The 15,015-nt window shown below is 41.3% G+C and overlaps 1 protein-coding gene across 2 annotated transcripts in view; it reads left to right on the forward strand.

The window, feature by feature from the left end:
• RUNX2 (RUNX family transcription factor 2) overlaps window positions 1-15,015 on the forward strand; it is a 108,768-nt gene that overhangs the window by 67,788 nt on the left and 25,965 nt on the right. Inside the window, exon 5 of one of the 2 annotated variants that reach the window (XM_082250033.1) lies at window positions 9,483-9,656. The exons of the other annotated variant lie outside the window; for it this stretch is intronic. Within the exon in view, the coding sequence (XP_082106159.1) occupies window positions 9,483-9,656 (174 nt within the window). The remainder of the gene's footprint in view (window positions 1-9,482; window positions 9,657-15,015) is intronic. 2 annotated transcript variants of the gene reach the window in all.

Below are 15,015 nucleotides of genomic sequence, written 5' to 3' on the forward strand. Positions count from 1 at the left end.
GGCCTTGTTCCTTTGTAGACCCATTTTTTTGCTACACCCCTGTTACTCGAACAAATGGCGCTTTTTTTTTTTTTGGGCAACACCTCTTTTCTAGTTGTCCCATTCCCTTTTTCATATGCCTGTACTGTACTATTTACTGCTACAGTATTATATACTAAAGAACACAATGGGGTGCAGGGGATGCCTGTACTGTACTATATACAGTTATTGTACTATATAATACAGAAGACAGGGGGTGCCGGGGATACCTGTAGCGTACTATAAACTGTTACTTTACTGTATACTGAAGGAGACATGGAGGTGCAGGGGATGCCTGTACTGTACTATATACTGTACAGTTAGTGTACTATATAATACAGAAGACAAGGAGGTACAGGGGATACCTGTACTGTACTATAAACTGTTACTGTACTGTATACTGAAGGAGAAATGGAGGTGCAGGGGATGCCTGCACTGTACTATATACTGTACAGTTATTGTACTATATAATACAGAAGACAAGGGGGGTGCAGGGGATACCTGTACTGTACTATAAACTGTTACTGTACTGTATTCTGAAGGAGACATGGAGGTGCAGGGGATGCCTGCACTGTACTATATACTGTACAGTTATTGTACTATATAATACAGAAGACAAGGGGGTGCAGGGGATACCTGTACTGTACTCTAAACTGTTACTGTACTGTATTCTGAAGGAGACATGGAGGTGCAGGGGATACCTGTACTGTACTATAAACTGTTACTGTACTGTATTCTGAAGGAGACATGGAGGTGCAGGGGATGCCTGTACTGTACTATATTAGATTCAGTCCTTAATGATTGGCAGCATAGGAGACATCGGCCACCCTGTAGATAAAGGCTTCTACTTTGTCCAGTGAACCCACGCAGCTTTAATTTAAGCCAGAGCGAGCAATACAAACATCATTGCAGATAGTTCAAGCAATGCACAAATTTCATTAAACAAAAATCCTATACATTTTCTCTTACATATAATCCTAGCTTCACTTTCCACCAGGGATTATGTCAGTGTGGAATTTGCGTGTTCTCATATTTGTGTGGGTGCTCTTCAGGTTTTTTGCATTATCTCAAAGCATACTGTAAACACGTATCAATTAAAAAGTGTCCTAGTGTATGTGCGTGTTATGGATATGAAGCTGGTCAGGGACAGGAACTATGTTTTATTCTGTGTAATTGGTTAGACAGAGGAATTTTTCAATTCTATATAAATTATAAAATATACATCCCAAATTTGGTTGGGTGACAAGCATGGATGCTCCTATTTTCCAAGGAACTGGTGCCCAAGTGCACCACATAGCCACATGGGCTAAAGCAGGTACCCCACCTTTGTATTCTCTAGCATGTGTACATGTTTTGAGAAGATATTAGCCTCAGTTCCAGCCTTTTATGTTAGTTTACCTTTATTGCATTAAAAAATGTTGCTCAAGCCCTAAAGAAGTGGAAGATCATCCCCAGAAACGTTTTCAGTGTATTTGTTGTTGCTAACAAAAAAGGTTTTAAACAAATATCAAGTGAAATGGAAGTTTTTCCTAGGTTCTCCTAACCACACATTTTCATCTGAGATTTGATCATTGTGATCAGAAAGCCATCAGCCTAAATCCAGAATATTTCTACTTTATAGCTTTGTCTTATGGCACTTTTCCACTGCAAGTACCGTCACGGCTCTACTCGGCCCTGCTTGGCCCGGTTTGCTTTTCCACTGCTGGTACCGCATGGTACGGTGTTGGAACGGTTCGGTACGGTACGGTATGGTTTGCTTTTCCACTAAAGTAGTACTAAAGTAAGTGGGTGGGATAACAACGATTCTCTGACCAATCAGTGGCTAGTAGTGACTGCATTCAAAGGATTGTTGGATATGGTACCGGGTATGGTACCTCTTGGAACCACAATCGAGTAGGTACTGTTTTTGAGAGCCGTACCGTTCGGTTCCATGCAGTGGAAAAGCGCCGCCGTACCGTACCGTACTGAACCGTTCCTACACTATACCATGCGGTACCAGCAGTGGAAAAGCACAAAAGCGAGCCAAACCGTTCGGTTCCATGCAGTGGAAAAGCGCCGCCGTACCGTACCGTACCGAACCGTTCCTACACCGTACCATGCGGTACCAGCAGTGGAAAAGCACAAAAGCAAGCCGAACCGTTCGGTTCCATGCAGTGGAAAAGCGCCATAAGTTTGCTGCATTTGGATTTACTTCTACCCACATAAGTCCAGTCAGTGCTACCATACACCTACCATAATGACTGGCAAGGCATGCTGAGCCTTATAGTTCCTTGGGAAGTGAACAGACTCAGGCTGTTGCCCACAATGGCTGCCTGTAACAGCTGTAGTTTTTGTTTGGCCTGTGAGTCTTCAGTGTTTTTATTGCTCAGACTGAGACCTTGCTTGATCTTTGCTTTACACATTTCCTGTTTGCAAACCACAGGAGACCCTGCTGTCTCCTGTTGGCATATTCATCCTCCCTGTTGTAATACTTGCACTGGCGTGTGAAGGGACCCTATCACTTACTCAGGGGTGTTTATTGCCAAAGACATTTATCAGACTTCCTCCCAAAGCGCTGTGAGAAACACACATGTAACCATCATCTGGCATCAGCTAGGCAGGGGAGACCGCAGCTTTTTTATCAGTTGCTCCGAGCGGCACAGAAATGATCAGAGTGGATGCCACAGGAAGAGATACGAGTCTGTTTGTGCCTGGAAAGACCCCACATTTAGAAAAAGCATAAAAACAAAATCACAAGTCCCAGCATGGCCTTGTACCTCCCAACTTTCTCAGAGGAAAAATTACATAGAATAACCTTTTAAAGTGAAAGTCCAATTGGAAAAAAAATCCAAAGGATTTCTGTTTTTCTCCATAGAGTATTGAAACTTACACAGTCCTCCCACACAGCACAGCCAGTGCACCACCTACAGCTGGGGAATAGTGTTGTCTTCTGTCCACTCCAGCCTTCTGTTGGACAATGAAGGAGCAGTATCAAAGAGATGAAGCCAATCTTCACTCTGCTCTCTCCTCCTAACAATATGTTCCTTGCCAGGCCATTTACCTCTACAGTGGGGAAAAATAATTATTGGATCCCTGCAGATTTTGTAAGTTTGCCCACTTATAAAGAAATGAAGGTCTATACTTTTTCGTATAGGTGTAGTTTAAATGATAGAGACAGAATATCAACCAAAAATCCAGAAAAAAAACACATGAAACACATGAAGGTTGCAGTTTAGTGAGTAAAAAAGTATTTGATCCCCAAGCAAAACATGACTTAGTACTTGGTGGAGAAACCCTTGTTGGCAAGACATTTCTTGTAGTTGGTGACCAGGTTTGCACACGTCTCAGGAGAGATTTTGGTCCACTCTTCTTTACAGATCTTCTCCAAATCCTTAAGGTTTCTTGGCTGTCGCTTAGCAACTCGAAGTTTCAGCTCCCTCCATACATTTTCTATAGGACTAGGGCTGGAGACTGGATAGGCCACTCCATGACCTTAATGTGCTTTTTCTTGAGCCAGTCCTTTGTTACTTTGGCTTTATGTTTTGGGTCATTGCCCTGCTGGAAGACCCATCCATGACCCATCTTCAGTGTTCTGGCTGAGGGAAGAAGGTTCTCATCCAAGATCTTACAATACATGGCCCTGCCCATTGACCCCTCAATGCGGCAAAGTCAGTCTGTACCTTTAGCAGAGAAATAGCCCTAAAGCATCATGTTTCCACCTCCGTTCTTGACTCTAGGGATGGTGTTCTTAGAGTCATAGACAGCATTTTTCTTCCTCTAAACACAGCGAGTCCAGTTAAGACCAAATAGTGCAATTTAGGTCTCATCTGACCACAGCACTTTCTCCCAATCCTTCTCTGAATCATTTAGATGTTTATTGGCATGACTGTACATGTGCCTTTTTTGAGGGGGGGACTTGGCGTGATTGGAGGAAACATACCACCAAGGCAACAAAGGAGTGGCTCAAGAAGAACCACAGGTCATGGAGTAACCTAGCCAGTCTCCAGTCTCCAGACCTTAATCCTATAGAAAATGTATGGAGGGAGCTGAAACTTCAAGTTGCCAAGCAACAGTCAAGAAACCTTAAGGATTTAGAGAAGATCTGTAAAGAAGAGTGGACCAAAATCTCTCCTGAGATGTGTTCAAACCTGGTAACCAACTACAAGAAATGTCTTGCCAACAAGGGTTTCTCCACAAAGTACTAAGTCTTGTTTTGCTTGGGGATCAGATACTTATTTCACTCACTGAACTGCAACTTAATTTATAACATTTGTATCATGTGTTTTTTCTGGATTTTTGGTTGATATTCTGTATCTATCAGTTAAAATACACCTATGATAAAAATTATAGACCCTTCATTTCTTTGTAAGTGGGCAAACATACAAAATCTGCAGGGGATCAAATAATCATTTTCCCTGCTGTAGCTCATCTGATTGGCTCCCAACCCTGGGGATCACAAAAAGTAAAATTCAGGTATTTACATATTGCATAAAATACTTTTAAAAATATATACAGTAGGAATGAATACAGAGGTACATTAATTTTTGGCTGTAATGTCTGCCTAAAGTTCAAAATTAAATATATATATATATATATATATATTGTGTGTGTATATATATATATATATATAATGTATTTTCAGTGAGCACATGCTTTACATATGTTTGCAGTTGTTTAAAGACAAGATATCAGCTACACAAGGAGTGAGTTGTTTTGAGTCCGCTGACTATTAGGTTTATATTGTGAGACAGAGCAGTAAATTGCAACAATTGTGTAGCATTACAAAGCAGGAAGCAGAGCCTTTGGGATTGATTTACTAAAGGCAAATAGACTGTGCACTTTGGAAAGTGCAGTTCCACTCTGCAAGTGCAATGTGGCCCTTTGCTTGTTTTTGTCCAGCCTATGGAGCACCATTGCTCCCACTGACACCAAGGATGGGGCACTATTCCTCCCACTGATATCAACTGTGGGGCACTATTCCTCCCACTGACATCAACAATGGAGCACTATTCCTCCCACTGTCACTAATGGGTCACTATTCCTCCCACTGCCACCAACTATGAGGCTCTATTCCTCCCACTTGAGACCAATAATGAGGCACTATTCCTCCCACTGCCACCAACTATGAGGCTCTATTCCTCCCACTGAGACCAATGATGGGACAATATTCCTCCCTCTGCCACCAACTTTGAGGCTCTATTCCTCCCACTGACACCAATGATGGGGCACTATTCCTCCCACTGCCACCAACTATGAGGCTCTATTCCTCCCACTGACACCAGTGATGGGGCACTATTCCTCCCACTGACACCAGTGATGGGGCACTATTCCTCTCACTGACACCAACAATGGAAAATTATTCCTCCAACTGATACCAACAATGAGACAATATTCCTCCCATTAACAATAAGGATGGGACACTATTCCTCTCACTAACACCAATGATGGGGCACTATACCTCTCACTAACACCAATGATGGTACACTATTCCTTCCACTGACACCCAATGATGGGACACTATTTCTCTTACTGACACCAATGATAGGACACTACTTATTTCACTGAAACCAACAATGGGACACAATTCCTTTTCCTAATACCAAAGATGTAGTATTGTTTACTCCCACTAATGTCAGAGTATTTTCTACTCCTATTGGCCACAGTCTGGTACTCCTAAAGTCTAAAGGACAGTAAATGGGTCTATTTTTTTTTTGAAAGTTTGGAGACCCCTGGTCTAAGGGATGATGAATTAGGTGATATACTTACTTTACTCCATGCTTACTTGGCACCTGGCGCTCTCTACTCCACTGTTCAACACTTTGCAATGTAGGTGGACCCCCAATGTCCTCATGTACAGTGTAGGACTTTTTTTTCTGAAGGGGCACCCTCCGTGTTTTTCATTCTTATCCTTGCTTCACTACAACTCAGCAGGTAGACAGGTAGCTATTCCACTCAATGGCTGTCGGCTAGGCATGCTCTGTATTGGACAGGGCACTACCAACATGAAGGCTCATAACTAGGCTTGGATTTCCATCATTGCAGCCTGTAGGCCTACAAACGTATGTCACCCAAAACATTCCCTCCAGGGGCTTTTACATCCTTTTTAAAGAGCACATGTTCTTGTATTGCAGGTTCTAACTTTGGGTAGCCCATAGTCAACAATATGATTGATCAAGTGCTGGCTGAGCATCTTGAATAGGGGATAAATCTGCCTCTGTGCAAAGGGTTTCTGTTTTTTCATGTGTAAGGGGAGAGGGGGTCATATTGGGGTGGTGCTGGTTATAAGTTTACCTATTCTTTAATAATGATTCAAAAAAAGATTAAACCCTGAGACAGAAGGTTGCTTTGCAACGATGAGTCATTACTGAATTCCGGTGTTACTTCGTGAACATGATAAAAATAAGCCAGTAGGCCCACTAAGCTCTGACAGAAGTATATGTCATTCACTGGAAGCTAAGAACATTTTACTATTGCATAATAAAATATGTTCAGGAGATATACATGAGAGCATTACATGTCTTGCTCTGAGTTGCTGGCAGATGACTGTTAGGATTGCTTAAAGTATGTCTAAAATAATAACTTTTTTTGTTTTCACACTTTCCTGGGCTTCATTGTTAAGATTAAATCCCTCTCTATGGTCCAGTCTACGCAAGTGTGAAACGCATTACAGTGGCACAGTCCTAGGTAATGCTGCAATGTGCTTTGTCAATCTCTAAAAAGTTGAAAGGAAGACCCAATGTCTTTGGAGTGCGGCTGCTTGATTTCCATGGGTTTTCGCACAGGCTTCCATTTGTTCTGTACCTTGTATTGTAGAGGTTGGGGATACGTTACAAGCCTGAAACTGGGACTTTTTCCTTGTCCTTTAAGCTGACTAAGCTTGTCACAGCCAGTTTTATTTTTCTAATAAATATTTAATTCTCAGAAGAAAATACCATATTCTCAGTATTCATTTAGGACAGTGGTCTCCAAACTGGGGGCTGAATGTGGCCCTTTGCATACTTCTATCGGACCCTTGGGGCACTATTTTTCCCACTGATATGAGGCACTATTCCACCCACTGACACCAACAATGGGGCCAATCATTTCTGCACTGATACCAACAGTGGGGCATTATTCCTCCCACTGACTCCAACAATGGGGCACTATTCCTCCCACTGACACCAACAATGGGGTGCTAACATTTCCCATTATACCAAAGATTGCACATTGTTTACTCCCACTAATGCCAGGGCATTTTCTACTTCAACTGAACATGGTCTGCCCCCCCCCGCCCCTTATATTGTCTTGTCCTCCAGGAGGATCTGAGAAGCAGGAGTGTGGGAACTTTGGACCTGCACCAGGTGTAAAATCTTTAAGGTGTTAGCGAACCAAAAAGCCAAAAAAAAAAAAAAATTTCAGTATGTTTGATGTCAAATGTCATATTCAATTTTTTAATCAAATATCTTTTTGTAAATCTATTGCAAAGCTTCATACCTGGGGTCCTACCAATAGCAACTCTTTCTGTTTTAGGCTGACAATGCTAAGCCGCTGCCACGCAAGCAGCAGCTTTGTCAGCCTGATTTGTGTGCTCCCTGAGTTGGCCAATGAGCTGATTGTCAGGTCTATCATTAAGGCAGCCCAACAGCCAATTTAAGGTGCTAAAATGGAAGGCTGACAATGTTGCTGCTAATTGAGAAGCAGTGGCTTAGCATTGCCAGCTTGCAATAGGACATCCTGTTACTGGCACACTCTCCAGGTAAGAAAACTGTATAGAGCAGCCGCCCACAACCTGGCTTCTTCCAGAGGTTGCTAGGGATTTCTTGAACTGTGGCTGATTATTCCCCCATTTAAAGGTGCCTACATAATTTCAGGACCTAAGCCACTTGACAGAGCCAGCTGCATCAAATAATTTATTTTTTTAGTCATCTAGGGGTAGCATTCCCACTGGCCACCACTAGAAGAGGGGGATTCTTTTTACTGGCCACCAACGTAGAGGGCATTTTTCCAACTGACCTCCAATTCATTTGTTTTACCAGGGATTCCCCGAGACCTGAACATTTTTTCAATGGTTTTTCAGGGGCAAGAGGTTGAGAAAGGCTGTTCTAGAGTGAGGCATGATGGCAAACATACGGAAGAATAGACTTAGGATTTGCATGCACTTTAACAATAAAATACAAATGCAGTATTTCCCTTGGCTCAAAAACACACACATTTCTTTTTTATTTGATGTAATAGAGGTATAGAGGAGTAATAGCTTACATGAGCTAGCCAGAAAGATGACTTCAGGTACTTTTCCCAGCTTGATGTGGCACTCCTTGCATTTGGTGAATGCCCACTGTAGGCATCTGGATCATTTTACTAAATTCTGGCCTATAGACTCATTGATGGGGGTTCCCTGTGTTCTTTCTGCGATCTCTGAAATGTACATTTATTGCAAGTTACATGTATTTGCCAAAAGTGGCCAAATCACCTCCACTACTTATCTGCCAGACATCACATCACCAGTACACTGGCTGAAGAAAAGTGCCAGTAGGAGTAAATCTGAACTCAAAAGAGAGGTACAGTAAACCCCCCTCCATTGCGAGAGTTACGTTCCGGACCCAGCCGCGAAAAGTGAAAATCCGCAAAATAGAAAAACCCTATTAAAATGCATTGTAGGCATGTTTTTTTTACTGTCACTGTACGTGTAAAAGCATTTCAAGGTCTTTAAACACACATTTAAAACAATAGAAACTCATTTAAACACATAAAAGTTACTGAGAGACATAGCAAGAGCTTTGGAAAACACAAAAATATTTCATTTTTAATGATTTATATAGTAAAATAACATTACACAAAAAAAACGCAATATACTGGGACCGCAAAAACTGAACCGCGATGGAGCGGGGGTTTATTGTATGTAGGAGAGTGATGAAGTAAAATGTTTATTATCTGCCTAATTCCTAGCTGAGAAGCAGAATTAAAGAGCTAGCTCTTATGAAAGAGCTAGCTCTGGAAAAAAACACATCTTTGACAAATATTATATAAATATCATAGCTTGAATCAAATTGATTGATGAATAAGATAATGAAAATGTGACAGATCCTTCATGACGAGTTTGCCCATATAGCTCCTGCAGTTTCTTAAAAAGTTTGTACATTGTCTGTGGCCACTAAAATGGATTATTTAGGTATTGCCTCCAGCCCCTTTTCCAAGGGAGTGCCCCAGTACAGTTTATAATATCAATGCCCACCCATGCCGATATATCGGTTCTAGGAGTTCTGTTGAGATGGCTCTGTCAGTGTCTCTTCTACAAGGAGTGGGTTGTGCTGACATGTGTTCTCCTTTTGCTAGATTGAGGTTGAGCCATTTTTCCCCATGTGACATTTTATAGGTTTAGGTTTATAGGTTGTTCTGTATAATTGATTGACCAGAACACTTCTCTCAGGCGGGTTTTATGTACTTTGTATCGAAGGATTCTCACTGACAATAATATTAACTCTCATTTTATGATTTGCTATTTCTAGGGCACAGACAGAAGCTTGATGACTCTAAACCTAGTTTGTTCTCTGAGCGCCTGAGTGATTTAGGGCGCATCCCTCATCCCAGTATGAGAGTGGGGGTCCCTACCCAGAGTCCTCGGCCTTCCCTGAACTCTGCACCAAGTCCTTATAATCAGCAAGGACAGAGTCAGATTGCAGGTAAGGGGCAGACTTACATTCATTTTTTTTTGTATAGCCTCTTCCAGTTAGAGTATAGATTAGATGTCTTATGTATTGTTTTTAAGCATAACTCTTGGTGGATCTAATGTTTCATCCAGTTATGTATTCATTTTAAAAAGACTATATGCATTTGTTAAATACCACCAGTATTTTTACCTGTTCTTATTACCTTCCCATAATCCCCTTTGTACCAGAAGTCGGGCTAAGAATGGAAAGGATTGTAAACGCCTTTCCTTTAAGCTTGGGTGCGTGTTTGGGGGGGGGGGGGACACATTGAAGTGATGACTATCTTTAGTAATAGCCCAATGAGGAATTGGAATAATGAAAGAGCAATTTTTTTTGCATTTGAAGTTGATGGAGATAGTAAGATGTTGAAATGGTAAGATAGCATGGCTCATACACCAAAGCTCCCACCTTTCTGACACAGCAAGCTATGTTTGAATCACCTTTCATCATATTTAGATTGTTCCATTCAATGGGTCAAACTTCTCAAACCTTAAAAGTTGGGTTGGGGAAAGTACTGGTGGACTGACTCATGAATTGTCCTCTTATGTCTATCAGCAGCCTCTGTGATGAGAACTCTTATGGATCACCCTACTATCCCCAATGGACTCAATAACAACACAAATATGTTTTATCCTCCCTTCAGTATAGTCAACACCCTTGCTAAGACACCACTGAGATACAGAAACTTGTAGGACAAGCCAAATTATAGCTAGCTGTAAACATTAAATGGCAGTCTAATATAACAGTGCAGTTTGAATGCTAAAAGAGTTTCATGGGAAAGATCCTTGAGCATGCACTGCTGGATTTCACAAGCGTATATGTGCATGGAGGAGGTGGTGGAAGAGTTTCTTGGTGATGTTGCAGAGTGTCATAGACTTATGTTTCCGTATCATTGTGACAGAAACACCTGTTGTCAAATTTGTGAGTACATTTACACCAAGCATATATTGAGTTTCTCCTGTAGATGGGTAAAAAAAAACAATGTGCAGACTGCAAAAGCAATCCCCCCTTAAATGAATGTATTTCTGCAAAATTTTGAAACTAGGTCAAGGCCTTGTGAACTAGTCTTTAACTGTGACTTTCAGAGAGCTTACTGTGTTTTAAAGCTTATCAGCCAAACATGATTAGATATAATCAGAGAACATCTTGGTATTTCTTGTTTTTTTCTCAGTAAAGTAGCAGCAGCTTAACTACTAACCAGCATGCTTTTTATACTCACTGTGGAACCTAAGGGGTTAATCCTCTGCATTGGGTAAAAAGGCTGTTTGATCCTGTATTCTCTGATCCTCCCCTTCTTCCACAGTCCCCTAACCATCTAATGATAGAACAGAGCCTTGGGGGCAAGCTGCACATGCTCAGTTTGGTGTGTATTGCAAGAGAGTTTTTTTCTTGGGAGAGTGCACATGATCAGCACAGGGCCAATCAGCACTGGCTAGACATTTTAGGGGTCCTGCAGCCTCATAGGACAATCAGGGGAGAATGAAAACTCCTCCTACAAGCTTTAACTAGTGCACTGCTGGACACTGATAGAAGTCCCTAGACTGCTACATACTGCTGATGAGAAAAGGTATTTAGCAGTTTATATTTGCTAAAATCATAGGTGTGCGTAGCCTATTGTATTAGGGTGTGCACCCCAAAGTTTCAATACACGTGCATGTGTGTGCCTACATGTATATGGCCCCGGTACATTACTCTCCCTGCTGGCAAAGTGAAATAGAAGTGCGTAGGCACTTCTCTTATGGCAGAGCAAGTCAGAGGGAGATCTTTCCCATCTCCTCACTGGCAAACAGAGCGATAATACTAATGTGCCCTAGGTGATTAGGGTGTGCCCAGGCACACCCAGCACACCCTGTGCGCACGCCTATGGCTAAAATAATTGTATTTCCATGTGCTGTGTACTGTGGGAGACCAGATATAGTGAATGCAGGGTCCTGGGTTTAGTAACACTTTAGGGCAGATCTAAACCCCAAGCTGGATGACATTTAGTTTGTGAATTACTGTGATAATGGTTGACCATACCTGTACAATAGGTGTTGTAGTCTTAATGAGACAATGTAGGAGCAAAGTTGAGAGGGAGTTGACTCTCGGCAATAGAAACAGCCAGGATATAGACCTACATGGCAGAATGACTAGGTATAAAACCTGCGGATTTACAAATATTAAAAACAATTTAACAATTTTTGAAAATTACACAATTTTGTGAGACTCTAGGGAATGAGTTTATATGTACTTTGCAGTTAATGTTACCATGTAAAGAAGCGCAACAATAGCAAGGTATAAAAGCTCTCCTCGTATATTTTACTTGAAAAACTGTATGTGCGTAAACAAAAAGTTTACCTTAAACTAACAACATAAAGTGTATGTCAGGGCAGTAAAATATTCAGTACATCTCCTCCATATATACACGGCTCCATTTTTTTTTTATCCCTTAAAATGCTGCAAATAAAGAATAACCTGATACTGCCAGAAATCATGTGTGCTGCCATGGTCATGTTGAAGTAAACACGGTGACTTTGGTAGACTGAAATCTGAAGCAGCCTTGTAAGCCCTGCCTGTTGGACTATAGAACTTTACCTATCACCATCCTTCTCTGTTACTGTCCACATACATACATTGATATCTTTCCCAGGAAAACAAATGCTGCTGTCTTGACAACTAAGAGCTTGCCCACACACTAAGTGTAGAAAAAGGGATCTTGGGATATGTAGTTCTTTGGGTGAGCCAACGTCAGTAGGAACTAAAGTCCCAGCAGTGACCCCTGCCAGTTTTTTATAAGTTTGATAATAATGTTACAGGGGGTAAAAAGCTGTTTCTCACTGAGGGAACAAGGGTAAAAGAAAAAAAAACACAATGCCTGGATAGGATCTAAAGAAGGAGGAGGTTTGGGGTATATTTGGGTAATGCCTAGGCATACACTTTTTATTCACCCTTACCCCTAGCCTCTGAATTATTAAAGTGTATTAAACACACGACCTCTGTTATGTGAAAATGGTTTTTACCACCAATTGGCCTGTCCAGTTCAAGCGCCTCTCTTTCTAACCTCCAGAAACTGTCAAGTGGGTCAAGCCAAAGGTGGTTCAAGTTTCTGTAGCTTTCCTTTATATTAAATTCACACATTTACTGCACTCCCAGTCGTAAAAATGTTATTTAATTGTATTTAGTTATTATGGTGGCTTTACGTTTCAAATCACTATCCATCTGTTTAATTTAGCTTGAGTTCTTCTCTAAAGTGTTGCATTACTCTTAGATAAATGATTATTAATTAGACATGGATAAGCTGTGCAATTTCTGTTTTGTGTTCACAGTCATATATTATGGAGTGTTGGCAGGGAGTCAGGAAATCGTCTAATGAAGAGACTTCCCTGTTCACTTAGAGCAGCTTAGAACTAGCAATTATTTGTTTTAAGGGTGTGGTAATATTTCCAGGGAACCTTAATTACTGTATTAAAAAACAATTAGGCAAAATATTCCACCCACTGCCATTATTCCTGATGCTTTACTGTACTGACAATTCACCAGGGTAGATTCCAGCTTTTGGTCAAATGGAATGAGTTCTTTTGTGCAGATAGAATAGAAGGCTTTCTACAAGCTTGTTCAAAGAATAGAACTAGAATGTTAGCAGATGAATTAGAAAATGGCTCTAGTATATTAGAATTCCATGTCAGTAGTTGGGTCTACCATAGGCAAGCTTCTGTGTTCATGGTTGAATATTTTTTTGGAAAGCTCCCAGGTCAGTGGTTGGGTCTGTCATGGTCAAACCTCCATTGGGTCAGCCATAAGCAAACTTCCATATCAGTGATTTGGTCAGCCATAAGCAAACTTCCATGTCAATGGTTGGGTCTGCCATAAGCAAACTTCCATGTCAATGGTTGGGTCTGCCATGAACAAAATTCCATGTCAGTGCTTGGGTCTACCATGCGCAAGCTTACATGTAAATGGTTGTGTCTACCATGGAAAAATTTCAGGTTAGAGCCTGGGTCTCCCATTAGCAAGCTTTTATGTTTGTGGTCAGGTCTACCGTGAACAATCTTCCATGTCAGTGGTTGGGTCTGCCATGAGCAAGCTTCTATGTCAGTAACTTGGCCTACAAGGGCATGTTTCCATGCCAGCAGTTGGGTTAACTATGGACAGTCTCTCACGTCAGTGTTTGGTGTACCATGGACAAGCTCTCACGTCAGTGTTTGGGTCTGCAAGGGGCAAAATTTCAATGCAATGATTGGGTCAATCATGGACAAGTTCTCATGTCAGTGATTGGGTCAACCATGGACAAGTTCTCATGTCAGTGATTGGGTCTGCCATGGGCAAGCTCTAATGTCAGTGGTTGTATTTACCATTTACAATCTTCTATGTTGAATCTAAGGTCCACCATTGAAAAATGTAATGTAAGCAGTTTTCCGAATCATGGAAAAGATATATGTCAATGGTAGGGTCTACCGAGGACAAATGTCCATGGGAAACCTCCTTGTGAGTAGTTGTTTGTATCTTGTGTCAGTGGTTGTATCTACCATGGGCACTTTTTGTAGTGATTTGCTTGGAAACCTCTTAAAGATTGTTGTGCACAGTTGCAAGAGTGTCTCTGATATTTCCTATTTAACTATTCTCATTGCCATTGCATTAATCTCCAGATGCAGCCATTACTATGCACTTACAGCCTTGTTGTGGTTACGATCATTTGTATGAGATATTACGTCGTCTCTGGCAAATAAGGAGTTAACGTGCACTGTGTTGTTTTGCATCTTAGCACTTTTCTGTCGTTGCCTCGCTCAACTTGTCATCAGCAAGATAAAAGGAGCACAGATCCTTAGCATGTGCAGCACACAGGCGCAAGGCCTGTTCTTCAAAGTCACCAGTCAACTTATTTGGAACGAGATAACTGGCAATATTTGAAGCTTGGTGTATGGGTTGTTTTGTAGCACACACAGGAAGGAGCTGCTTCATGCTCACTGAGGACCCGGGTGCTTTGCTGTTGTGTACAGGAAATATAGCAGAGTGCCTGCATCCTCTCAATTTTTTATGTCATCTGAATAACTACAGCGCACAACACATGAATATAATTCATTGTCATTAATCATAAAATACATTTATTATTAATACTTTTTGAGAATTATTCATCCACTCCTAAGTTTAGTACATTGCACTCATTCATTGTATTTAGTTATCATTCCATAATAGTATTCCATGGAAGAAATGCTTAATGTTATTTATTTATTTTTTGGGGATACAGTAGGGAAGGGTTGGAACCACTGCCATGTTTTTATTGCAGTCTGTCTCCCCTGTAGGGAGATGCTCCTTCTCTATTTGTCCTTCACCGCTCTATCAAAAAATACAACGT

This window comes from Pelophylax lessonae (assembly GCF_965119305.1).
Source record: "Pelophylax lessonae genome assembly, chromosome: 3".
NCBI classification, from domain to species: domain Eukaryota; kingdom Metazoa; phylum Chordata; class Amphibia; order Anura; family Ranidae; genus Pelophylax; species Pelophylax lessonae.